Consider the following 26,210-nt stretch of genomic DNA (forward strand, 5'->3'; position numbering starts at 1 on the left):
TTGCGCCATGCTTTTCAGGAGCAGTTTAATGGCCAGAGGATTGAATATTTACCATCAACACTAGAAAACCTCTTAACAGAAGAGGAATTGGTCAAGCCTCTGTCATCAGTGTACAAATTAGAGGTCGACCGATATGGGTTTTTCTCTGGCCGATGCTGATATTTAGAAATCGTGGTGGCCGATGGCCGATATAAGATGCCGATATTTTTTTTTTTTTTTTTTTTTTCTTTTTTTTTCCCTTCATCTCATAAAATCTAACAGTTAGACCCCTTTCACACTGGGGCGTTTTTCAGGCGCTTTTGGGCTAAAAATAGCGCCTGTAAAGTGCCTGCAAAACGGCTCCCCTGCAGTCTGTGTGAAAGCTCGAGTGCTTTCACACTGAGGCGATGCGCTGGCAGGATGTTTAAAAAAAGTCCTGCAAGCGGCATCTTTGGAGCGGTGTATACTGCTCCTCCACCACTCCTGCCCATTGAAATGAATGCGCACCGCTGCCGAAGGGCCTGCAAAGCGTTTCGGCAACAACGATTCAGGGGCGCATTTAACCCCTTCCTCAGCCGCTAGCTGGGTTATAAGCGCCCCGCTAGCAGCCGAATAGCGCCGCAAAAATGACGGTAAAGCGCCGCTAAAACTAACAGCGTTTTACCGTCAACGCATGCCCGCTCCAGTGTGAAAGCAGCCTTAAGTAATACAGAACATTTTTTACATTTAAACATTTATTAAACAAAACAAAACTCCAGTCAATTCACTTGTATGTAGAATTTAGATTTAAAAAAAAAATAACGATGTCTTAAATATTAAATACACAAAAACAGGTAATCAAAACTTTTGGACGAAAAAAATGGGCTAACTTTACTGCTTTTTTTTTTTTTTTTTTTTATTTCATTAGTGTATTTTTTTTTAAAAAATTGCGTTTTAAAGACCGCTGCGCAAATACCGTGTGACATAAAATATTGCAACAACCGCTATTTTATTCCCTAGGGTCTCTGCTAAAAAAAATATATATAATGTTTGGGGGTTCTAAGTGATTTTCTAGCAGAAAGTACAGGATTTTTACTTGTAAGCAACAAGTGTCAGAAAAGATTTAGTCTTTAAATGGTTAAACTGAGAACTTCTACATATGGAGTTCAGCTCATTGATAAAACAACCTGAAAAGATACAATGTATCTTCTTATCAGACTTGGCAGGCTGCCCAGGGAGGAGAGAATCCTCTCCACAGATAACTACAGGAAACTTGCATTGACTTCTATTACAGAAGTCATTTGCAAGTCCCACTGAAGTTATCGGCTTTTTTTATCAGCACAATCTGCCGATTGCCGATTAAGTAAAAAAAGCCAAATATCGGCCGATATATCGGCCGGCCGATATATCGGTCGACCTCTAGTACAAATCTCTCTTTAAAAAAACGCCTTTGGGAATCGTCAAATGTAGAGAACGGTGGGAGAAAGAAATTACTGACATTCAGGAGAGGACTGGGATGATATGTGGGACCATCCTTTTAAATATCTAGTCTCAGCAAGAGACCATCTAATCCATTTTAAGTTCCTTCTCCGCATATATTTTACACCCGCTAGGTTGTCACGCATATATCCAACAGCTAACAACCGGTGTTGGAGATGCTCTCACGCCCCAGCTGATGCAGAGCATATCTTCTGGAGTTGCACAGAAATTCAAATATTCTGGTCCGGTATTACAGAATGTCCGGCGGAGATACTCAGCACCCCAGTTCCAATGACACCTAGAGTCTGCTTAATTGGGTTGGTGGAGGAGGTAGTTCCATCTCGAGCTCACCGCACTTTATTAAATATTGGGTTATTCTATGGTAGAAAAGCTATACTATTAAATTGGAAAAAAACTGTTGCTCCCACATTGTCTTACTGGAAAAAACTGGTTAACTCAGTCATTCATTTATATAAAGCAACCTATAGATCTAGAGGTTGGGAAAAGAAGTTCAATAAGGTATGGCAGGCCTGGCTGGATTCTACGGCTACAGTGGGATAATCAAGAGAACAAATGTCTACTTAGGTGGTTAATAGAGTTGGGAAATTTACTATTCTGACAATCCTGATTAATAGTCAAAGTCTCTGTTGATAAATTAAGTGTGTTCCTTTGCCATAAGATATTAGATATCAGAGGGATATAATCATAAGGATATGAATTCAATCATAAGGTGCATAGTGTTATTATTATTTTCTGTGAATTTTTTGTATGGTGACTGGTCAGGATGGTGGGTGGGGGGAGGGAAGGATGAGAGTTAAGTTGCTGTTTTAGGCCCTGCGTGGCCGACTCCGGCAAGGCATGTTACCTTCCGGGGCATATGTATGTTTGTGTTTGAAAATCAATAAAAAGAATTAAAAAAAAAAAAAAAGAAGCTGTTGGTAGGCGAGGCGATGAACCGTTAAAGGAGTCAGATTTATCTAAAATTGGGTATGTACTTGATTCGAGTCCCCACTCATCATGAGGGTACCCTGTTTAATTGATTCCACTACAGAGAACAAGTGGGAGAGGAATGATGGTGGATTTTTATTGGGGGCGTAGTATGAAACCATGGTCATTTCACTGAGACCAGTAAGTGGTGGATAATGTCCTTCTGGATCCTTGATCTTCGTATGGAGGGTAAAAGGTGTAGTGTGGTGGAATGCAATCAAGACCCCTCTTTGTTTAGTGGAGGCCGAAGCCTTATAAACCTGGGGGTATTGGCAGCTTAAAAATTTTAGGGGAGGACTGTGAGGAGAAGTGTGCGTTTTCTTGTAAGCAAACCACATGTGCTGAAAGCGAGGAGGAGGAGTGGAAAGCCTTTGTTCGTTTTGGAGTTGAGGCCCTGTACATTGAGTGTTCGTATATTTAAAGACATTATAGTGTAGATGGGATCAGGGGATACTGTGGCTAGTTGTTGGCTTTTGTGATTGTACTCTGGAGAAGAGGGGGATGGGGAGGCTAGGAGAAAGGGAGGGAAGAGGACTGCGGGTGGTATCAGGTGTGGACTGGGCAGAGTAAATAGTTCCTGATAATAGAGAGGAGAGAGAGAGAGAAGGTTTTGTTGAAGAAAAGGGAGGGTGGCTCCTATGTGGAGCTAATATCCAGGGGGTGGTGAAATGTCACCAACTAGTGGGTACAGTTGGTCCAAAGAATGTCCAGTCAGCAATGCCTGTCACTTGAGGATCAAATGGTAGGTGCAGCAAGCTGTCCCTGGGACAACGACAGCCACTATAAAAGCTATACGTCTTAAAATCTATAGAACTAAATGAGCCACTAGTAAAACAGTTAAAAAAAAACTGATAAGGTGTGATAAAAAGTGAAAAACAAGGTGTTGTTGAGTTAGGGTAGTGAAACTGACATCCTGCAGATGAGCTGGTGGTGTAAGGTAGGCGGAGGTGATTATAGTTAAAGGAGAAAGGTCACCTAGCTTGCTGAGAGGGAAGAACAGTCCAGGTCTTAATTCAAATTTTGGGATGAGTTAGCGGGTGTGCATTTCTGTGGATCCTTTTCCCTGTGCACATCGAATAGGGGAATCAGTACCCCACTCGAAAAGGCCCAAGGGAAGGTAGTGGGGTATTCTAAACCTATTGGGTTAGAGAGATTGACACATTTTAAATACTATGTTTGTGGTGACCTTACGATGGAGAACCCATCGTGAGACAGAGTATAAGGTCTGTCCCAGGGGGCTGCATCTCTCAGGTCTTGTGTGTGTCGTGACAAAAAAAAAAAAGTATAAGTCCTTAACTACTTCAGCCCCGGACCATTTGGCAGCTCAATGACCGGAGGACTTTTTACAATTTGGCACTGTGCTGCTTTAACTGGTAATTGCGCAGTCATGTAATGTTGTACCCAAACGAAATCTGCATTCTTTTGCTCACACAAATAGAGATTTCTTTTGATGGTATTTGATTGCGTCTGCGATTTTTATTTTTTGCGATATAAACGGAAAAAGATCAAAAATTTTGAAAAAAATTATTTCTACTTTTTGTTATAAGAAAAATCCAATAAACTAAATTTTAGTCATACATTTAGGCCAAAATGTATTCAGCCACACATGTCTTTGGTAAAAAAAATGTCAAGCGTATATTTATTGGTTTGTGCAAAAGTTATAGTGTCTACAAACTAAGGTACATTTTCTGGAATTTACACAGCTTTTAGTTTATGACTCATTTCTTGAGGTGCTAAAATGGCAGGGCAGTACAAACCCCCCCAAATGACCCCATTTTGGAAAGCAGACACCCTAAGGAAATTGCTAAGAGGCATGTTGAGCCCATTGAATATTTTATTTTTTGTCCCAAGTGATTGAATAATGACAAAAAAAAAAAAATTTTTTTTTGCACAAAGTTGTCACTAAATGATATATTGCTCACACATGCCATAGGCATATGTGGAATTACACCCCAAAATAAATTTTGCTGCTTCTCCTGATTACGAGGATACCACATGTGTGGGACTTTTTGGGAGCCTAGCTGCGTACGGGGCCCCGAAAACCAAGCACCGCCTTCAGGATTTCTAAGGGCGTAAATTTTTGATTTCACTCCTCACTACGTATCACAATTTTGAAGGCCATAAAATGCCAAGATGGCACAAAACCCCCCAAATGACCCCATTTTGGAAAGTAGACACCCCAAGCTATTTGCTGGGAGGCATGTTGAGTCCATGGAATATTTTATATTTTGCCACAAGTTGCAGGAAAATGACAAACCTTTTTTTTTTTTTTTTTTTTTTTTTTGCACAAAGTTGTCACTAAATGATATATTGCTCAAACATTGGGTATATGTGGAATTACACCCCAAAATACATTCTTCTGCTTCTCCTGAGAACGGGGATACCACATGTGTTGGACTTTTTGGGAGCCTAGCTGCATACTGGGCCCCGAAAACCAATTGCCGCCTTCAGGATTTCTAAGGGCGTAAATTTTTGATTTCACTCCTCACTACCTATCACAGTTTTGAAGGCCATAAAATGCCAAGATGGCACAACCCCCCCCCCCCCCCCAAAATTACCCCATTTTGTAAAGTAGACACCCCAAGCTATTTGCTGAGAGGCATGTTGAGTATTTTGCAGCTCTCATTTGTTTTTGAAAATGAAGAAAGAAAAAATGTATTTATTTTTTTTATTTTTTCAATTTTCAAAAATTTGACAAAAAGCGAGATCTGTAAAATACTCACCATACCTCTCAGCAAATAGCTTGGGGTGTCTACTTTCCAAAATGGGGTTATTTGAGGGGGGTTGTGCCATCTGGGCATTCCATGGCCTCCGGAACTGTGATAGGCAGTGAGGAGTGAAATCTAAAATTTACACCCTTAGAAAGCCTGAAGGCGGTGCTTGGATTTCGGGGTCCCGTACACGGCTAGGCTCCCAAAAAGTCCCACACGTGGTATCCCCGTAATCAGGAGAAGCAACAGAATGTATTTTGGGGTGTAATTTCACATATGCCCATGGCATGTTTGAGCAATATATCATTTAGTGACAACAAAAATTTGTCTTTTTTTCCCGCAACTTGTGTCAAAATATAAAATATTCCATGGACTTGACATGCCTCTCAGCAAATAGCTTGGGGTGTCTACTTTCCAAAATGGGCTCATTTGGGGGGGGGGGGGGGTTGAACTGTCCTGGCATTTTATACACAACATTTAAAAGCTTATGTCACACATCACCCACTCTTCTAACCACTTGAAGACAAAGCCCTTTCTGACACTTTTTGTTTACATGAAAAAATACATTTTTTTTTTTTTTTTTTTTTTTGCAAGAAAATTACTTTGAACCCCCAAACATTATATATTTTTTTAAAGCAAAGGCCCTACAGATTAAAATGGTGGGTGTTTAATTTTTTTTTTTTCACACAGTATTTGCGCAGTGAATTTTTAAACGCTTTTTTTTTTTTTTTTTTTTTTTTTTCTTTTTTTTTTTTGGAAAAAAACACTTTTTTTACTTTTAATGCACTAAAACACACTATATTGCCCAAATGTTTGATGGAATAAAAAAAATTATCTTAGGCCGAGTACATGGCTACCAAACACGACATGCTTTAAAATTGCGCACAAACATGCAGCGGCGACAAACTACATACATTTTTAAAAGCCTTTAGAATACCTCACTTCCTCCACCCACTTCTAATGATGGGAATACATGCACAATTTTGTTTTTAACTGTGGTGGTGAAATCACCTCCTACAGCGCTGGAGTCACGGCTTTATGTGTCGTGGCAGCAAACGCTTTTGCTGTCAAGATAAATAAATCCGCGCTGCAGCTGAATGACGTACCTGAAAACAAAAAAAAAGGTTAACTATAAAACACAATAAAACATTGCAGAATAGAATACAGTAAAAAAGAGCAGAACAATAGAGAGAGAGAGAACAATAAAACGACAGCTAGTTTTTTTTCTTTTTTATTTCATTTTTTTTTTTTTTTTTTTTTTTTTACACTTTTACTTGTAACGGTTCAGTTCCAGGTTCGGGTCTCTCAAAATGCGATGGCATCTTGGGAGACCCTGTGAAAGTGTGTCCTAGTCTGTGCAGTGCTGTACCCTACGCTAATAATCAACTAGTGTATAGTAGGGTTCAAAAATTCACCAATGCAAAGACCAGGATTGTCGGACAGGAGGGACAGAAATAGCCGGTGTCACGCCTATATCTGCGCTTTCTACAGACACAACGTTTTCTTTGGGGGGGCTCGTTGGGTAGGGGTACTCGGGAGGACATACGGAAAATGCCTCACATGCAGCCGGCTTACTGCATTTGGATGGGGAAGGTGAGGTGGAGCACCGTCTGGAAACAGAAGGGCTCTGAGAGCTCTTCCTGGAATTTAAGGAAGGATTCAGTCCATCCTGAAGCTCTGTATAGCACATGAGAGTTCAGCAAAGCCAATTGAAATAAGTATACAGACACTTTCTTGTACCAGCATCTGGCCTTACGGGCAATTAGGTGTGGCGCCAACAACTGGTCGTTAAGGTCCACCCCTCCCATATTGAGGTTATATTCGTGGACACAGAGGGGTTTCTCCACAACACCAGTCACCGTAGGAATTTGGACCGTCGTGTCTGCATGAAGGGAGGAAAGAACAAAACCATTCTTATTATCCCTCCACTTCACAGCAAGCAAGTTATTACACTTCAAGCAGGCTCTCTCCCCCAGCCTAAGATGGGAATCTACAAGCTGCTGGGGAAAGCCCTGCTGATTAGATCGCATGGTGCCACATGCTCCAATCTGATCAAACAAGTGACTAAAAAGTGGCACGCTTGTGTAATAATTGTCCACATACAAATGGTACCCCTTTCCGAATAAGTGACACCAAGTCCCACACAATCTTGCCAGCGCTCCCTATGTAGTCAGGGCAGTTTGTCGGCTCTACATGACTATCTCTTCCCTCGTAAACCATAAAACTACATGTATAGCCTGTGGCCCTGTCACAGAGCTTATACATCTTGACCCCGTATCTGGCACGTTTGCTGGGAAGATACTGTTTGAATGACAAGCAGCCAGAAAACTTAATTAGGGACTCATCAACGCAGACAACTTGATGGGGAGAAAAACAAGTCTGCAAAATGTTGGTTGAAGTGGTTTGCGAAGGGCCTAATTTTGTAGAGCCAATCGTATCCAGGGTCTCCACAAGGACAGAGGACAGAGTTCATTGTTAGTGAAGTGCATGAACCGCAAAATTTGCTCTTATCGTGCCCTGACCATGGAAGCAAAGAACACGGGCATATGGTGAATTGGGTCAGTGGACCAATATGACCGCAACTCACTTTTTTTTTTTTTTTTTTTAGTTATGCCCATGTCGAGGGATAGGCCCAGAAAGGTCTTAACTTCGGAAACCGTAATTGGTTTCCAATCTCTGGCAAGAGAGGACTGCATACAAATTGCTTTGGTCCACAATAGATCTATAAAGATCTTCGGTGAAAAACAGCGAATAAAAATCAAGTGATGTAAAATCAACTTTTTCCACCTGAATGCCGGGTTGGCCAGTGAATGGGGGAAGTACGGGTGCTGCAGAAGTGGTGGGCTCCCAATTAGGATTGGCGAATTCTGCAGGAAGGACACTATGGGCAAGACGGGCTTGTCTTTGTCTTCCTGGTGGCAGCGGGACACTACTTGTGCTTTCCACCTTGCCAGCTTGAACTGCACTTATGGGACTCGCCACGCCACCACGTGTTATTGCAATGCTGGTTTGACTACGACCATGGTGTACTAGGTCGCTGGTGCTTGCCAGTTCACCAGAAGGAATGGCGGCGCTCCATACGAGAGCCCTGCGGTTCTTGCACCTCAACAGCAGAAGATGATCAGGGTCTGGTACGCCTGACCTTGGCAGGGACCACAACTCCGTCGTCAGAGCTATCTGTCATGGAGCCGCTGTCGTCTACAGGATCGTATTCTGAGCCTGAATCTGACAGATGAGTGACTTCCTCTTTACTATCTGTCATGCTCAGAAACGTGTAGGCCTCTTCGCTACTGTACCTTCAATTTTGCCATTTTGGGCTCTAAATTTACTGGTACAGTAGTGAGACTCACAGGTAAAAAATCTCCTAGGCCGTCAGCAACTGTATAAAACGCTACCAAAAAACTGTTCGCAATCGCAGGGATCAGGCCTGACTCTGCGAATGCTGCAGTTATGTGTGTTTAGTGTTTTGTGACAGTGATCAATCGATACTGCTCTTGGGTGGGCTGTGCTGGCGGAGGGGCAAAATGCAGGTGCTAGCAGGTATCTGGGCTGATCCTGCTAACACTGCATTTTTGGGAACCCTAAACTGCTGGGGACACTAGTATAGATCAGATCAGATATTGATCCGTTCAGATACTATACCACTAAGGGAGGTGTATGCTGCTTGGTTGTTAGCAGTACTGGCACTAATCTGACGCTGCCTGACACTAAAACCTAACTGATATCACCCACCAGGCGATCAGGGGGTTAAACCTTTATTGGGTAATAAACGGCGGGTATAAAAAACAAACTAACCAGCGTCACCCATAACACTTATACGGTGATCACTGGTGAAAGGTTTAACTAGGGGGCAATCAGGGGGTTAAAAGCTTTATTAGTTAGTATATGGGGGCACCTGACGCTATAAAAAAGCTGACGATGAACCTAAATACTTACCTGGCTAACTAGCATCACCTGTGACACTAATACGGCGATCGGAAAAAAGATCGCTTAGTGACACTGGCGACAAGTGAAGAAGAGGTTAACTGGGGGGTGATCAAGGGGTTAAACCTTTACTGGGGGGGTTAGGGGGGTACCCTAGACCTAAAGGGGCCTACCACTAACTGCCCTAAATGCCGGTTCACACAGGAGCGACTTGTCAGGCGACTACGCCTCCCGTTCTGTACAATGGAACCGTTCTAATAGGATCGACGCAAGTCGCTCCGACTTAGAAAAAGGTTCCTGTACTTCTTTTGGGGCGACTTGAGGCGACTTGCATAGACTTCTATACAGAAGTCGTTTTGCAAGTCGCCGTGGATGTCGTGTGCAGGTCGCCTCGGTGAGGCGACCTGCAAGTCGTGCCGCCCCTGGGTGAACCGGGGCTCACACTTATAACAGTCACAAATGACACCAATGCAGTAATCAGTAAAAAAAACCAAACTGCTATTGGAGTCACTGTGACAGGGGGTGATCAGGGGTGATTTGTGTGCCTATGTGTTCTACTGTTAGTGTAGTGTTGGTGCAGACTTGGATGTCTTCTCTCCTCGGGCGCCGGAACGAAAAGGCTGCACGAGGCGAGACGACATCACTTCCTCTGCTTCTGTTTACATTACAGAAGCAGAGGAAGCTACTCATTCGCCAGGAGCGATCGCGAGGGGGTGGCCATGAATTGGTGGCCTCCCCCTCAGCACGGATTGCTCCTGCAACGATTCCGACCGCCGCAGGCACCGGAGGGGGGGGGGGCCCGATTGGAGGCAGAGACGTACAGGTACGCCCATATGCCTGTCAGTGCCATTCTGTCGACGTACATCGGCATGCGGAGGTCGGTAACTGGTTAAGGTATATCATCATCCATAGGAGATACTTCAGTCCATTTTGGTCTTCTGGAGCTGGTGGTGGTGAGGCAAAGCGGCTCCTTTTGTGGGTGCTGCAGTGGGCTTGATGTTCAGGATTGTCTTTTTGGTTCTTGGGGGAGCTTGATGTTGCTCGGTGTTTTGAACCTTCAGCAGCATTTTCTGCCATTGACAGGTGGAGATTGCGGTTAAGGAGATCATTAACGAATTTGCAGGTATAAGAGTACCTTTTGTAAGAAAAAGGGATGGCGAAGGGGAAACACCAATGAGGAAATGTGGTGGTGTTGGAGGATCTGTAGGTGTGGTTTCATTGCTTTTCGCTTGATGAGGGTTTGTTGTGAGAGGTCTTGAAAAATTTGATAGTGGTGTCCCTGGAAGATCAATGAATCCTTATTGCGGGCCGCTTCCATTAATTGCTCCTTGGTGCAGAAATAGTGTAGTTTAATAACGATGTCGCTGTGGGGCGGGGGGGGGGCCATCTTCTTTTCGGGGAGCCAATGTTTTGTGGATCCTGTTCATCTCTAGGCGTTCTATGGGAATCGATGGGGAGAGTTCCTGGAAGGAGTTCCTGGTTATGGTAGATTGGAGATCCTCTATAGCAGTGATGGCGAACCTTGGCACCCCAGATGTTTTGGAACTACATTTCCCATGATGCTCAACTACGCTGCAGAGTGCATGAGCATCATTGGAGATGTAGTTCCACAACATCTGGGGTGCCAAGGTTCGCCATCACTGCTCTATAGCCTCAGGTATGCCACGGACACGAAGATGAGATCTACTGGCTCTATTCTCAAAATCTTCAAGGTGGGTATAGAGGGAAGAGTTTTCCTCCCTAAGTGCTTCCATATCGTTGTTGTGGTTAGTGGTGATGCCATCCAGCTCATCCATCCTCTGTTCTAGAACAGACGTGCGGCGGTCCACCTCACGAATTTCCTGCGTGAGCTTCTCAGTGATAGTCTGAGGTGTTTTGACGTGCCTTTTGTAAAACCTGTTCAAATTGACTAAGGAGGTCAGAGCCGGGAGGGGTATTCTGTAGGGTAATAGGAGTCATCCCAAAATCGAAGTCTAGCTCATTGCGCTAAGAGCAAGGTGAATTCTAGGTCTGTTTCTGCATATGTGGCAGTGTAGAGCGGGAAGATGGCGCTGACGCCATTTTAGATGCGGCTCTCGTCAGTGCTTTTTGGCACTTTACTGGCTTCAGCTTAGATTTTCTCCCACTGTACATGGTACAGTTTGTGCCCAGGAGTTCCAGGCGGGTCACCGTGGGGATGCAGTATGCGCGTGTGACTTGGCGTTTCGAGGTCAGCTTCGCGAATGCGCCCCCGGCTATCCTTTCATCAATTCACCACTTTCTGTAAGATATTGCAACTTGCGGAATCTACTAACCGCCCTCTCACAGAATTCAAGCAGCTGTGCTCACTCTCAGAACAACCCAGACACATGCTTTCTTCAATCTACCGATTACTTCATTCACGACCTCTCCTCCTCCCTTTATGGCAGTTGTGGAATTGAGATTTGGGCCGAAAGGTTGATCCTGCAGACTGGGACAAAGCTTTCATCTTCATTTAAAAATCTACTACTTCCTGTTACTCCCAAGGGAAAATTACAAAATACTTAATAGATGGTACAGAGACCCAGTTTTAGTCTCCACCATATTTTTCCTCAGGTCTCAGATGATTGTTGGAGATGTGGTCGTGCTAAAGGCTCCTATCTCCATATTTTATGGGAATGTTATAAGATCCCACCTTTTTATGGCTGATGATTTTTGATCTATACAATGACATCTGTGGTGAGTCATTATCTCACTCCCCTACCATTGCCCTCCTGTCCATCCTGCCCGGCATCGTACACAAACAAATATCCTGTCTCCTCGGTTTTTACTTATCTGCAGGTAGGCAGCTTATCCCGTCTCTTTGGAGATTCACACAACTGCCCTCCCTCTTAAATTGGGTACATATAGTAAGCTATATCATGAGAATGGAAAAGCTCCTAGCCCAAGAAAATGATTCTTTGGGAAAAGTGTTCTCACTGTGGACAATATGGGTTATATATTCTTCTTCTTCTATCTCTTTCAAAATCGGACTAAGCAACTCCCCATCATAACTCTGTGTTACATCAGTCTTCCCTTGCAACCCTGAGCCATTTTCCTCCTTTTCCAACAATTGTGACAGCTCTGGTCCTGTCCTGACCTGTATCTTATCCTTTCCTACCCTTCCTTTCCTTCTACTTTTCCCTCTACTCTGCTCGGTTTCTTCCCTGCATGGTTCACATTTTCTTATGTCCATACCAGGGACAACTGTTCTTGCTTCTTTCTTCTTATTATTTTTTGATCTCCTTTATAAAGAGAGCCCCTTAAGCATTTCTTAAGATGTCATATCATACAGTTTTTACAAGTTACACCATATTTTAGTTGGTTATGTTATTATTTTCATTCTCTGCTTTGAATGATGCAGAATTGTATATATGAACCGATCTCCCTTGTAACTTTGTTACATGCTTGTTTTTGTTGTACTGTGAACCTTTCTTCTGTTACTCTTATAAATCATCATAAAAATATATTCAACCTTAAACTTGAAATTTGTGAATGCTGCATAAGCAGACACTCTGTCTCTTGACCAGTGTGCACTGTATTTGACATTGTGTGTTTTGCTGTCAAAATAAATGACATCTGTTGGCTTGCAAATGACCTTCTGCCTTAGTAGGCTGGATGATATGTTCTACCAAAGTGGGGATTTAGGGGATTTAAGTAATGTAGTTGATCCTGTTTTGAACCTAAGGGAGGGAAAGAGGTGACTTCACCTACATTTGGACAGTGTGTTCTGCCAATGCCAAAAAATTCTGGTTCCTGCCCTGCACTTGGCCCTAATTTGAGTTTTTCATCTTTGAGGAAGCTTACAAACCTCTATATTCCCTGATCCAACCACAAAAGACAGGGTTATGTAAGTGCTCTGTGATGATTCTAAACACTTTATGTTGGTAGAATGTTATTGTATGTGGGGTTGTTTTTTTTTTTTTTTTTTTTTTACTCCGATGCAGATATCATTATATCCATTAATGATGCAGATATCATTATATCCATTAATCCATTATATCCATCTTAATGCAAGCTGACAAAAGCACAGATGTGTAAACAAATTCAATGGCCCTATGCTGGCAGTCATGATGTACTGTTTATTTCTTTGACTATTCTATGCTTTATTTGCAGGATTCGGAAAGTAAAAGATTATGATGAGGATTTCAGTACCAAGACCTTTCCAGAGAAAGCTCAGGAAATCTTCATTGCTGCGCACAATCACCTGACTCTGTAAGAAGTTGTTTTCTTTAGTATTAATGCATTTTGATGTTTGTGTGCTCTGTTCCTATTTTTTTAGCATAATTTGACCTCAGAACGATTCGGTATGCGAACATTGTTTTGATTGAAAATTGAGAGCTCCAGCGCTGTAGATTTCAGCATTTGTGGAGCCTCTAGAGCAGTGATAGCGAACCTTGGCACCCCAGATGTTTTGGAACTATATTTCCCATGATGCTCAACTACACTGCAGCGTGCATGAGCATTATGGGAAATGTTGTTCCAAAACATCTGGGGTGACCAAGTTCACCATCACTGCTCTAGAGGCTGTGTACAGAAGTGACCTAGCCAATCAAAGTGTCCAAGGGGTGGGGGTAAGAGGGCTAAACTGTATATTTTCAGCAGTCTCTGCTCGAGTTAATCCCAAAGGTGTTCTATCTGGTTGAGGTCAGGACCTTACTTTGTGCACTGGTCCAAACCATTTGGAGGGGAGATTATTATACCTTTTGGGATGAATTGGAGTGGAGACTGCGAGCCAGCCGTCTCGCAGAACATCAGTGCCTGACCTCACAAATGCTCGCCTGGAAGAATGGTCAAACATTCCCATAGACACACTCCTAAACTTTGTGGACAGCCTCCCCAGAAGAGGTTGAAGCTGTTTATAGCTGCAAAGGGTGGATCAATTCAATATTGAACTCTACAGACTAAGGCGCCATTAAAGTTCATGTAAAGGCAGACATCCCAATACTTTTGACAATTAAGTGTAAATTCCAGTAGATACCTGATATTAACATATATTATAACAGGTTTATGAATGGTTTGTAGATTTCGTTTTTGGCAGTTTGAGTCTGCTTGTCTTCTTCTAGGCTAAGACTAATCTGTATTGTGGAATTACATACCATACAGGCATTTTATAATTCCCTGTTATATAGCCTGGGGTAAGGCATATCTGGGTAATGGATTTTAGAGCATCCAAATAGTTATTAACCACTTGACGACCGCCTCACGCTGATGTACGTCAGCAGAATGGCACGGGCAGGCAAAATCACGTACCTGGTACGCGATTGCCTTCCCGCGGGTGGGGGGTCCGGTCGGACCTCCCCCCGGTGCCTGAGGCGGTCGCCGTTGGTCTGGCAGCGATCAGTGATGAGGGGGAGGCCATCCGATCGTGGGCCCCCCCCCCCCCCCCCCCCTCGCGATCACTCCCAGCCAATGAGAATCCTCCCCTGCCTGTGTAGTACACACAGGCAGAGGATGTGATGTCATTTCTCCTCGGCTCGGCAGTTTCCGTTCCGGCGCCGAGGAGAGAAGACTGTAGAGAAGTACACACACACACACACACACACACACAGTAGAACATGCCAGGCACACTTTACACCCCCGATCCCCCCCCCCCCCCCGTCACACTGACAAAAAGCAGTTTTTTTTTTTTTCTGATTACTGCATGGTGTCAGTTTGTGACAGTTACTGTATTAGGGCGGTTAGTATTAGCCCCCTTTAGGTCTAGGGTACCCCCCTAACACCCCCTAATAAAGTTTTAACCCCTTGATCACCCCCCGTCACCAGTATCACTAAGGGATCATTTTTCTGATCGCTGTATTAGTGTCGCTGGTGACGCTAGTTAGGGACGTAAATATTTAGGTTCGCCGTCAGCGTTTTATAGCGACAGGGACCCCCATATACTACCTAATAAATGTTTTAACCCCTTGATTGCCCCCTAGTTAAAGCTTTCACCACTGATCACCGTATAACCGTTACGGGTGACGCTGGTTAGTTCGTTTATTTTTTATAGTGTCAGGGCACCCGCCGTTTATTACCTAATAAAGGTTTAGCCCCCTGATCGCCCGGCGGTGATATGCGTCGCCCCAGGCAGCGTCAGATTAGCGCCAGTACCGCTAACACCCACGCACGCAGCATACGCCTCCCTTAGTGGTATAGTATCTGAACGCATCAATATCTGATCCGATTAGATCTGTACTAGCGTCCCCAGCAGTTTAGGCTTCCCAAAAACGCAGCGTTAGCGGGATCAGCCCAGATACCTGCTAGCACCTGCGTTTTGCTCCTCCGCCCGGCCCAGCCTAGCCCACCCAAGTGCAGTATCGATCGATCACTGTCACTTACAAAACACTAAACGCATAACTGCAGCGTTCGCAGAGTCAGGCCTGATCCCTGCGATCGCTAAGTTTTTTTGGTAGCATTTTGGTGAACTGGCAAGCACCAGCGGCCTAGTACACCCCGGTCGTAGTCAAACCAGCACTGCAGTAACACTTGGTGACGTGGCGAGTCCCATAAGTGCAGTTCAAGCTGGTGAGGTGGTAAGCACAAGTAGTGTCCCGCTGCCACCAAGAAGACAAACACAGGCCCGTGGTGCCCATAGTGCCCTTCCTGCTGCATTTGCCAATCCTAATTGGGAACCCACCACTTCTGCAGCGCCGTACTTCCCCAATTCACATCCCCAACCAAATGCAGTCGGCTGCATGAGAGGCATTTTCTTTATGTCCTCCCGAGTACCCCTACCCAAGAACCCCCCAAAAACGATGTTGTGTCTGCAGCAAGCACAGATATAGGCGTGACACCCGCTATTATTGTCCCTCCTGTCCTGAGAATCCTGGTCTTTGCATTGGTGAATGTTTTGAACGCTACCATACACTAGTTGAGTATTAGCGTAGGGTACAGCATTGCACAGACTAGGCACACTTTCACAGGGTCTCCCAAGATGCCATCGCATTTTGAGAGACCCGAACCTGGAACCGGTTACCGTTATAAAAGTTAGTTACAAAAACAGTGTAAAAAAAAAACACAAAAAAAAATATAAAATAAAAAAAAATAGTTGTCGTTTTATTGTTCTTTCTCTCGCTCTCTATTCTCTCTCTATTGTTCTGCTCTTTTTTACTGTATTCTATTCTACAATGTTTTATTGTTATTATGTTTTATCATGTTTGCTTTTCAGGTATGCAATTTTTTTATACTTTACTGTTTACTGTGCTTTATTGTTGTTAACCATTTTTTTGTCTTCAGGTACGCCATTCACGACTTTGAGTGGTTATACCAGATGCCTGCAGGTTTAGGTATCCCCCCCCCCACCGTATTCCGTGTTTTTTTTCTGGCTCTCCTGTCTCAACAGGGAACCTGAGAATGCAGCCGTGATTCAGCCAGCTGACCATAGAGCTGATCAGAGACCAGAGTGGCTCCAAACATCTCTATGGCCTAAGAAACCGGAAGCTACGAGCATTTTATGACTTAGATTTCGCCGGATGTAAACCGCGCCATTGGGAAAGCATTTTATCACACCGATCTTGGTGTGGTCAGATGCTTTGAGGGCAGAAGAGAGATCTAGGGTCTAATAGACCCCAATTTTTTCAAAAAAGAGTACCTGTCACTACCTATTGCTATCATAGGTGATATTTACAATCCCTGAGATAACAATAAAAATGATAAAAAAAAAATGAAAGCACCCCTGTTCCCCCCTGTTCTCGCGCTAAGTCGGTCTGGCGTCAAATGTAAACAGCAATTGCACCGTGCATGTGAGGTATCACCGCGAAGGTCAGATCGAGGGCAGTAAGTTTAGCAGTAGACCTCCTCTGTAAATCTAAAGTGGTAACCTGTAAAGGCTTTTAAAGGCTTTTAAAAATGTATTTATTTTGTTGCCACTGCACGTTTGTGCGCAGTTTTTAAAGCATGTCACGTTTGGTATCCATGTACTTGGCCTAAGATCATCTTTTTTAATTCATCAAACATTTGGGCAATATAGTGTGTTTTAGTGCATTAAAATATAAAAAAGTGTGTTTTTTTTCCCCCAAAAAATGCGTTTGAAAAATCGCTGCTCAAATACTGTGTGAAAAAAAAAAAAAAAACGAAACACCCACCATTTTAATCTGTAGGGCATTTGCTTTAAAAAAATATATAATGTTTGGGGGTTCAAAGTAATTTTCTTGCAAAAAAAAATAATTTTTTCATGTAAACAAAGTGTCAGAAAGGGCTTTGTCTTCAAGTGGTTAGAAGAGTGGGTGATGTGTGACATAAGCTTCTAAATGTTGTGCATAAAATGCCAGGACAGTTCAAACCCCCCCAAATGACCCCATTTTGGAAAGTAGACACCCCAAGCTATTTGCTGAGAGGCATGTCGAGTCCATGGCATATTTTATATTGTGACACAAGTTGCAGGAAAGAGACAATTTTTTTTTTTTTTTTTGCACAAAGTTGTCACTAAATGATATATTGCTCAAACATGCCATGGGAATATGTGAAATTACACCCCAAAATGCATTCTGTTGCTTCTCCTGAGTACGGGGATACCACATGTGTGAGACTTTTTGGGAACCTAGCTGCGTACGGGACCCCAAAAACCAAGCACCGCCTTCAGGCTTTCTAAGTGCGTAAATTTTTGATTTCACTCTTCACTGCCTATCACAGTTTCGGAGGCCATGGAATGCCCAGGTGGCACAAAACCCCCCCAAATGACCCCATTTTGGAAAGTAGACACTCCAAGCTATTTGCTGAGAGGTATAGTGAGTAGTGCAGACCCCACTTTTTGTCACAAAGTTTTGAAAATTGAAAAAAAACATTTTTTTTTTCTTGTCTTTCTTCATTTTCAAAAACAAATGAGAGCTGCAAAATACTCACCATGCCTCTCAGCAAATAGCTTGGGGTGTCTACTTTCCAAAATGGGATCATTTGGGGGGGGTTTTGTGCCATCTGGGCATTCCATGGCCTCTGAAACTGTGATAGGCAGTGAAGAGTGAAATCAAAAATTGACACCCTTAGAAATCCTGAAGGCGGTGATTGGTTTTCGGGGCCCCGTACGCGGCTAGGCTCCCAAAAAGTCCCACAAATGTGGTATCCCCATACTCAGGAGAAGCAGCTAAACTTATTTTTGGGTGCAATTCCACATATGCCCATTGCCTGTGTGAGCAATATATCATTTAGTGACAACTTTGTGCAAAAAAAAAAAAAAAAATTGTCAATTTCCCGCAACTTGTGTCAAAATATAAAATATTCCATGGACTCAACATGCCTTAAAGCAAATAGCTTGGGGTGTCTACTTTCCAAAATGGGGTCATTTGGGGGGGGGGTTTGTGCCATCTGGGCATTTTATGGCCTTCAAAACTGTGATAGGTAGTGAGGAGTAAAATCAAAAATTTACGCCCTTAGAAATCCTGAAGGCGGTGATTGGTTTTCGGGGCCCCGTACGCGGCTAGGCTCCCAAAAAGTCCCACACATGTGGTATCCCCGTACTCAGGAGAAGCAGTTGAATATATTTTGGGGTGCAATTCCACATATGCCCATGGCCTGTGTGAGCAATATATCATTTAGTGACAACTTTTTGTAATTTTTTTTTTGTCATTATTCAATCACAAAAAAAATTAATATTCAATGGGCTCAACATGTCTTTCAGCAATTTCCTTGGGGTGTCTACTTCCCAAAATGGGGTCATTTGGGGGGGGGGGGTTTGTACCGCCCTGCCATTTTAGCACCTCAAGAAATGACATAGGCAGTCATAAACTAAAAGCTGTGTAAATTCCAGAAAATGTACCCTAGTTTGTAGACGCTATAACTTTTGCGCAAACCAATAAATATACGCTTATTGACATTTTTTTTACTAAAGACATGTGGTGAATACATTTTGGCCTAAATGTATGACTAAAATTGAGTTTATTGGATTTTTCTTTTTATAACAAAAAGTAGAAAATATCATTTTTTTTTCAAAATTTTCGGTCTTTTTCCGTTTATAGCGCAAAAAAATAAAAACGGCAGAGGTGATCAAATACCATCAAAAGAAAGCTCTATTTGTGGGAAGAAAAGGACGCAAATTTCGTTTGGGTACAGCATTGCATGACCGCGCAATTAGCAGTTAAAGCGACGCAGTGCCAAATTGGAAAAAGTCCTCTAGTCCTTAGGCAGCATAATGGTCCGGGGCTGAAGTGGTTAATGACTAGCTCATTGACGGTTGTGTAAATTCTGGCAGCAGTGAAGATCAACAAAACCCATTCTGACTATCTTCCTCTGTCAAAAAGAACCTGGCAGGGCTGTGCACTTTCCCCTTTAATTTTCACTGACTTTTGAACAGTTTCTGTGTAAGGAGAGATTGGACCTATCAATTACAGGCCTCCACCCCTTGCACATGGAGCACAAGATCAGTGTATGCTGACAAACTTTTGTTCTGCCTTACTTAGCTGGAGACCACTCGTTCAGGAAGAGTGGTGAATGTGAGGTGTATACCAAAATCTTCACCACTAGAGGATTGTTGCATGGAGAAGATTTTGGTATACACCTCACATTCACCACTCTTCCTGAACGATTGATATTTAAACCCAGCCGCCATCTGCACGACCTAATTGTTTGTCATCACCATTGAAGCATTCAAGCTGCTTTTGTTGCTGCACTAAGTCACCTTTATTGAACTTTATTATTGTCTTTTTAAGTTTGAGCACCCTCTGCTGGTGCTGGACACTGAACTGCACAATACACAATTATTAAGATCACTTTGGACATTCATTGTAATATTGTATGATTTGTCTTTTTTTTTTTTTTTTGCTTTCTTGGTATTTAGTTATTAGCTTTCCATTTATTTATATATATATTTATATATTTATATATATATATATATATATATATATATATATATATATATATATATATATATATATATATATATATATATATATATATATATATCGCGGTTGATTGGACTATAATAATTTCCGGTTATTAACTTACAGAACATTTTATTGACACTAAATATCATAGCGGCAATCTTTACCTTAGTGTAAAAATATTTTGTTTTTATTTTTTATTCTTTTATTGTAACTTCACTCTGGTTTGACTTTTTTAACTCTAGCTGATATATATATATATATATATATATATATATATATATATATATATATATATATATATATATATATATATATATATATAGTTTTTTTGGTGGGCTCCCCCCCCTTATTTATTATTTTGTATGCACATACTGCTTGCACGTTCACATAGTGCTAAATTCCTCATTGCGGTCTAGATCACCTCCGTATGCCCCAGGGGAGGAAAGAGGTGAGCCCCCTTCCCTAGGATATCCAGGACACCTATAGATTATTGCAGGATTAGCGCAGCACCATCCCCATTTGTCAGCTCTCATGATTGGCTGGCAAACATTCAAGGGTATACCCTTTATCGCAAAGATAGAGAGGGTAAAAAAGGGGAGGGGTATGCCTATATATCAAGAATAATGTACAAGTGAATGTGAGAGATGACATCACTAAGGGAGCTAGGGAGGAGGTGGAATCCTTATGGGTAGAGCTCCAAAGGGATGAAGCTAAGGGGAAAATAATACTGGGAGTATGCTATAAGCTCCCTAACCTGAGGGAGGAAGGGGAGGCAGATCTACTATCACAATTTGGATTAGCAGCAAAGATGGGAAGTGTTATCATAATGGGGGATTTTAATTATCCAGACATAGACTGGGCAGAGGGAACCGCACATCCTCTAAGGTTCGCCAGTTCCTAAATGTCTTGCAGGCCAATTTTATGGGTCAGATGGTAGACGCACCAACTAGAAATAATGCGTTACTGGATTTACTGATTACCATTAATACAGACCTGATCAAGGATGTGGAAATACGGGGCAATTTATAGTAGGTAACAGCGATCACAGGTCAGTTGGCTTCAGTATAAATCACACAAATAGGAAACATAAGGGGAATACAAAGACACAGAATTTCAAAAGAGCCAACTTCCCTAAACTACAAACCTTGCTAGAAGGCATAAATTGGGATAAAATCTTAGGAACAAAGAACACGGAGGAGAGATGGGTTTGATTTAAGAGCATATTAAATAAGGGCATTAGCCAATGCATCCCATTGAGTAATGAATTTAAAAGAGCGAACAAAAGTCCTGGATGGCTTAACTCCAATGTAAAAATGCATAAAAAAGCAAAGAAGAAGGCCTTCAAAAAATACAGGGTTGAGGGATCATCATCCGCATTCAGACTTTATAAAGAATGCAACAAGAAATGTAAGGGTGCAATAAGAACGGCTAAGACAGAACATGAAAGACACATAGCGGAGGAGAGCAAAAAAAAATCCCAAGAAATTCTTTATGTAAACAGTAAAAAAAGGGAGGACAGACCATATTGGCCCCATAAAGAATAAGGCTCGATTCACACCTATGCATGTTGCTTTTGAGCGTTTTTGGAGGTTTTTTTTTCATGCTTGCCACGTTTTTGAGCCGCGTTTTTGCCGCGTTTTTGCCGCGATTTGCGTTTTGCGTTTTTTTTTTTTTTTTTCATTTTTTTTTTTACAGTCTTAAAAAAAAATTACAAAAAAAAAAAAAACGGCAAAAACGCATCAAAAACGCTGCAAAAACGCAGCACTTGCGTTTTTGATGCTTGTCCATTGAAAACCATTACATGCAAAACGCTGCTTTTTGCATGAAAAAAAGTCCCCGACCCTTTCCAAAAACGCTGAGATACAAAAAAGCATTGATGTGAACATGTTCCATAGGAACCCATGTTAAAAAATTCCCGTGCATTTCTGCAAAATGCAAAATGCATCAAAAAACGCGCTAGTGTGAATGGGGCCTTAGGAAGGACATCTGGTTACAAAGGATGGGGAGATGGCGATGGTATTGAATTTATTCTTCTCAGTCTTCACAAGGGAATCGGGGGGGCTTCAGTAACCAAAACTGCAGTGTTTATCCTCATGACACATCACAGGAAGCACCTCCATGGTTAACAAGACAGAATTAAAATTAGACTTGGGAAACTTAACATTAATAAATCACCGGGACCAGATGGCTTGCACCCGAGGGTACTTACGGAACTCGGTCAAGTAATTGCCAGACCGTTGTTCCTAATTTCTACTGACTCGAATGGTACCAGCTGATCGGAGAAAAGCCAACGTAGCACCAGTATTTAAAAGGGGCCCAAAATACATCCCTGGGAATTACAGACCAGTTAGCCTAACATCAATAGTATGTAAACTCTTGGAGGGGATGATAAGGGACTATATACAAGATTTTAGTAATGAGAATGGTATCATTAGCAGTAATCAGCATGGATTCATGAAGAATCGTTCTTGCCAAACCAATCTATTAACCTTCTATGAGGTGGTGAGTTGCCATCTAGATAAAGGAAGGCCCATAGACGTGGTGTATCTGGATTTTGCAAAAGCATTTGACACAGTTCCCCATAAATCTTTACTGTACAGAATAAGGTCCGTTGGCATGGACCATAGGGTGAGCACATGAAAATTGAAAGATTGAAAACTGGCTACAAGAGTTCAGAGGGTGGTGATAAATGGGTAGTACTCGGAATGGTCAGGGGTGGGTAGTGGGGTCCCCCAGGGTTCTGTGCTGGGACCAGTCTTGTTTAATTTGTTCATAAACGACCTGGAGGATTGGGTAAACAGTTCAATCTCTCTATTTGTGGATGATACTAAGCTAAGCAGGGCAATAACTTCTCCGCAGGATGTGGAAACCTTGCAAAAAGATCTGAACAAATTAATGGGTTGGGCAACTATATGGCAAATGAGGTTCAATGTAGAAAAATGTAAAATAATGCATTTGGGTGGCAAAAATATGAATGCAATCTATACACAGGGGGGAGAACCTTTGGGGGAATCTAGGATGGAAAAAGACCTGGGGGTCCTAGTAGATGATAGGCTCAGCAATTACATGCAATGCCAAGGTGCTGTATTGCAAAGCAAACAGAATATTGGCATGCATTAAAAAGGGGATTCATTCCAGAGATAAATTGATAATTCTCCTGCTCTACAAGACTCTGGTCTGGCTGCACCTAGAGTATGCTGTCCAGTTCTGGGCATCAGTCCTCAGGAAGGTTGTACTGGAAATGGAGCGAGTACAAAGAAGGGCAACAAAGCTAATAAAGGGTCTGGAGGATATTAATTATGAGGAAAGGTTGTGAGCACTGAACTTATTCTCTCTGGAGAAGAGACACTTGAGAGGGGATATGATTTCAATATACAAATACCATACTGGTGACCCCACAATAGGGATAAAACTCTTTTGCAGAAGGGAGTCTAACAAGACTTGTGGGCCACTCATTAAAATTAGAAGAAAAGAGGTTTAACCTTAAACTACGTGGAGGGCTCTTTACTGTAAGAGCGGCAAGGATGTGGAATTCCCTTCCACAGGCAGTGGTCTCAGCGGGGGGGGGGGGGCATCGATAGTTTCAAGAAACTGTTAGATAAGCACCTGAATGACCGCAACATACAGGGATATACAATGTAATACTGACATATAATCACACACATAGGTTGGACTTGATGGACTTGTCTTTTTTCAACCTCCCCTACTATGTAACCTCTCTACCCACCTTGCTTAACTTGTTTTCACAGTATGGGGCACTTTCAGATTTATCAAATCTGTGGCCTCGAATATGACACTCACCCAGTAAAGTGGTAAAATGACCCGCTTACAGTAATCTTATCTGTTTCATTGGACTTTGTCTGCTATGATGTTACTTTGAATCCATCTACACAATATGAGGCCAATTTCAGCCCTTTGCTAACTAAAATTAGTTTGACATTTCAAAAAGGGCTCAACCCTCACCTGGTTCAGACGCTATAATGCTTCCAAAAGGACACTGTTGCTCCGGGTTCTATATCTAATTCAAGCGTTACCCATGCACATTCCTGAAACTTTATTTGTCTCTCTGTGCACCATGTTACTTAAGTTTATCTAGTTAAAGTAGCCCCGGACAAGACTGGCTCTCTTTACCCTTCCTAAATCGGTAGTGTTTGACTGGTATCCAAGAGAGTGCCAATAAAGACACTGGGGAGGAGTGTTGGCCTACCTGATCTGGCACTATACTACAAAGCCTTACATCTGTCCAGGGTCGTGATGTGGTGCACCTCACCATAATTTAAATTGTGGGCCTGGATTGAACAACACTCCTCCCCAGTGTCTTTACTGGCACTCTCTTGGATACCAGTCAAACACTACCGATCTAAGAAAAAGTCACCCTACCATTGGAGCTACTATAGCAGATATGCAGCAAACTTTTTTTTAAATTTTTTTATACCCTTATCCCTCCCCACTAACTCCAGCAAAAAACAATCGTGTATTCTTACCAGGCACTGAAAATGAACCGATCCAATGTCTGGTAGAGACGGGCCAGACGAGTTGCATGCACTACGCAACCTGACAGGGAGGGCTCATGGTCAGCCTGTCATTTGCTACATTTTCCGCAAACAATCCCAGACTCTGGCCCTCATGTTCGACCACTGACTCCCTTCAAAACATTTATGTAGTTTAAAAATGAATTCGCACCCCATCTTCTTTCCATTCTATACATGATATGGAACACGCCTAAGGGAGATTTTGTGCCTCCTTACATATAAAAATGGTTAGCCGAATTCCCTCACCAAAGAACAAATAGCATGATTATCCAACTGGCATACAAATCTTCAATCCCAAACCATTTTTATGAACGGGGATACAAACAGTCTGGGTGGTACAGGGTCCTAGTGCTACTAAATGCTATCCTCAAGTCTCCAAGTTGTGTTGGCGATGTCACGATGAGCCAGGCACAACTCTCCATCTTTTTTGCCAATGCCCACTGTTGTGTCAGTTTTGCATAGGAGTCAAGAATCCAGTCTTTCAATTGACCCCTGTGGACCTGGGTACAGACCCCCTGGTCTATTCGTTTAAACCTCAATTCAATGCCTTTACATCGCTACAAACACTCACTGATCATTTACTGAAGACTGCTTTGCCTGCCTTCCCGATTTATGCATACAAACGTCAGCACCAACCTTGAGTGATTGGTTTTCTAGGCTGAATGATATTGGATCCATGGAAAGCCTAACAGGTATGCCTTATAATAGGGAAGATACATTAGGGGATACTTGGCTGTCTTCTGTTACTATGTTCTGTTACTTGGTTGCTACTTCTGTTATGAACTTTTTTTGCTGGTCTTTCTTGAGGGAGAAGATGGCGTGGAGGAATGTTTTTTCTTCTCTGCCCTATCCACCCCCTTGGATTACTTCCATTCACCCCGCATCCCCCGCGCCCCCCCCCCCCCCATTTTTGTATTATATTTTTCCACCTCCCCAATCTTGACACAGCTGTTCTGTGTTTTCATTTATCTTCGGGGCCTTGACTCTCCGGGCCTGTTTTTATTTTTTTCTTTGTTCCCGCCTTCTGAGGGAACGAGATCATATTTGTAATGTTAAAACCTATACATAAAGTGTGCAATTTAATTACATTGATCCACAATTTCAGCCTCCAGACTGATTGTACCACGAGTCCTACTAATTATTCACATGGGCCTAATGTAATCTAAATTGAGGGGTACCGGAATGTAGTGTATTTCTGTTTAAAATCCCCTTCCCGCCGACCGTACGCACATCTGCGTACTCGGCTTTCGGGGGTTATACCGGGATGATGCCCGCAGCTGCAGGCATCATCCCGGTACCGTTGTTTCGAGCGGGCGATCGGCTACCCGTATATAACAACCGATGCGGCTAAAAGCCGCTCGGCTGTTATACCGGAGGAGCGGGAGGGGAGATCCCACCCCTCCCGCCGCTCTTACCGGGCCTCCCGTGTGATCGGGAGGCCCGGTGTCCAATCGTCTGCCTCCGGCGGCTGTGGGCGGGCTGGAACGAAGCCGTGGGCGGCTTCGTTCCAGCCTTCTCAATGTAAACGCGGAAGCGACGTCATGATGTCACTTCCCGTTTACTCGGCTGCCAATGGCGCCGAATTAAAAAAAAATACACAGTATTCAGAATCGCCGTTTCCGGCGATCTGAATACTTTGAAGTGTAAAGGAGGGATGGGGGGTCTTTTAGACCCCCCATTCCTCCATAAAGAGTACCTGTCACCACCTATTACTTTCACAAGTAATGTTTACATTTTTTTTTTAAACACAATTTTTAAGTATAAAAATAAATAAAATAAATATTAAAAAAAAAAAAAATTTTAAAGCGCCCCGTCCCCACGAGCAC

At 42.7% G+C, this 26,210-nt stretch overlaps 1 protein-coding gene across 3 annotated transcripts in view; it reads left to right on the forward strand.

The window, feature by feature from the left end:
• Nucleotides 1-26,210, forward strand: part of MRPL45 (mitochondrial ribosomal protein L45) — a 216,766-nt gene that overhangs the window by 73,494 nt on the left and 117,062 nt on the right. For all 3 annotated transcript variants that reach the window (XM_073608271.1, XM_073608270.1, XM_073608269.1), the window contains one exon: nt 13,173-13,271. In XM_073608271.1, coding sequence (XP_073464372.1) covers nt 13,173-13,271 — 99 coding nt within the window. The remainder of the gene's footprint in view (nt 1-13,172; nt 13,272-26,210) is intronic.

This window comes from Aquarana catesbeiana, linkage group LG12, assembly GCF_042186555.1.
Source record: "Aquarana catesbeiana isolate 2022-GZ linkage group LG12, ASM4218655v1, whole genome shotgun sequence".
Classification (NCBI taxonomy): domain Eukaryota; kingdom Metazoa; phylum Chordata; class Amphibia; order Anura; family Ranidae; genus Aquarana; species Aquarana catesbeiana.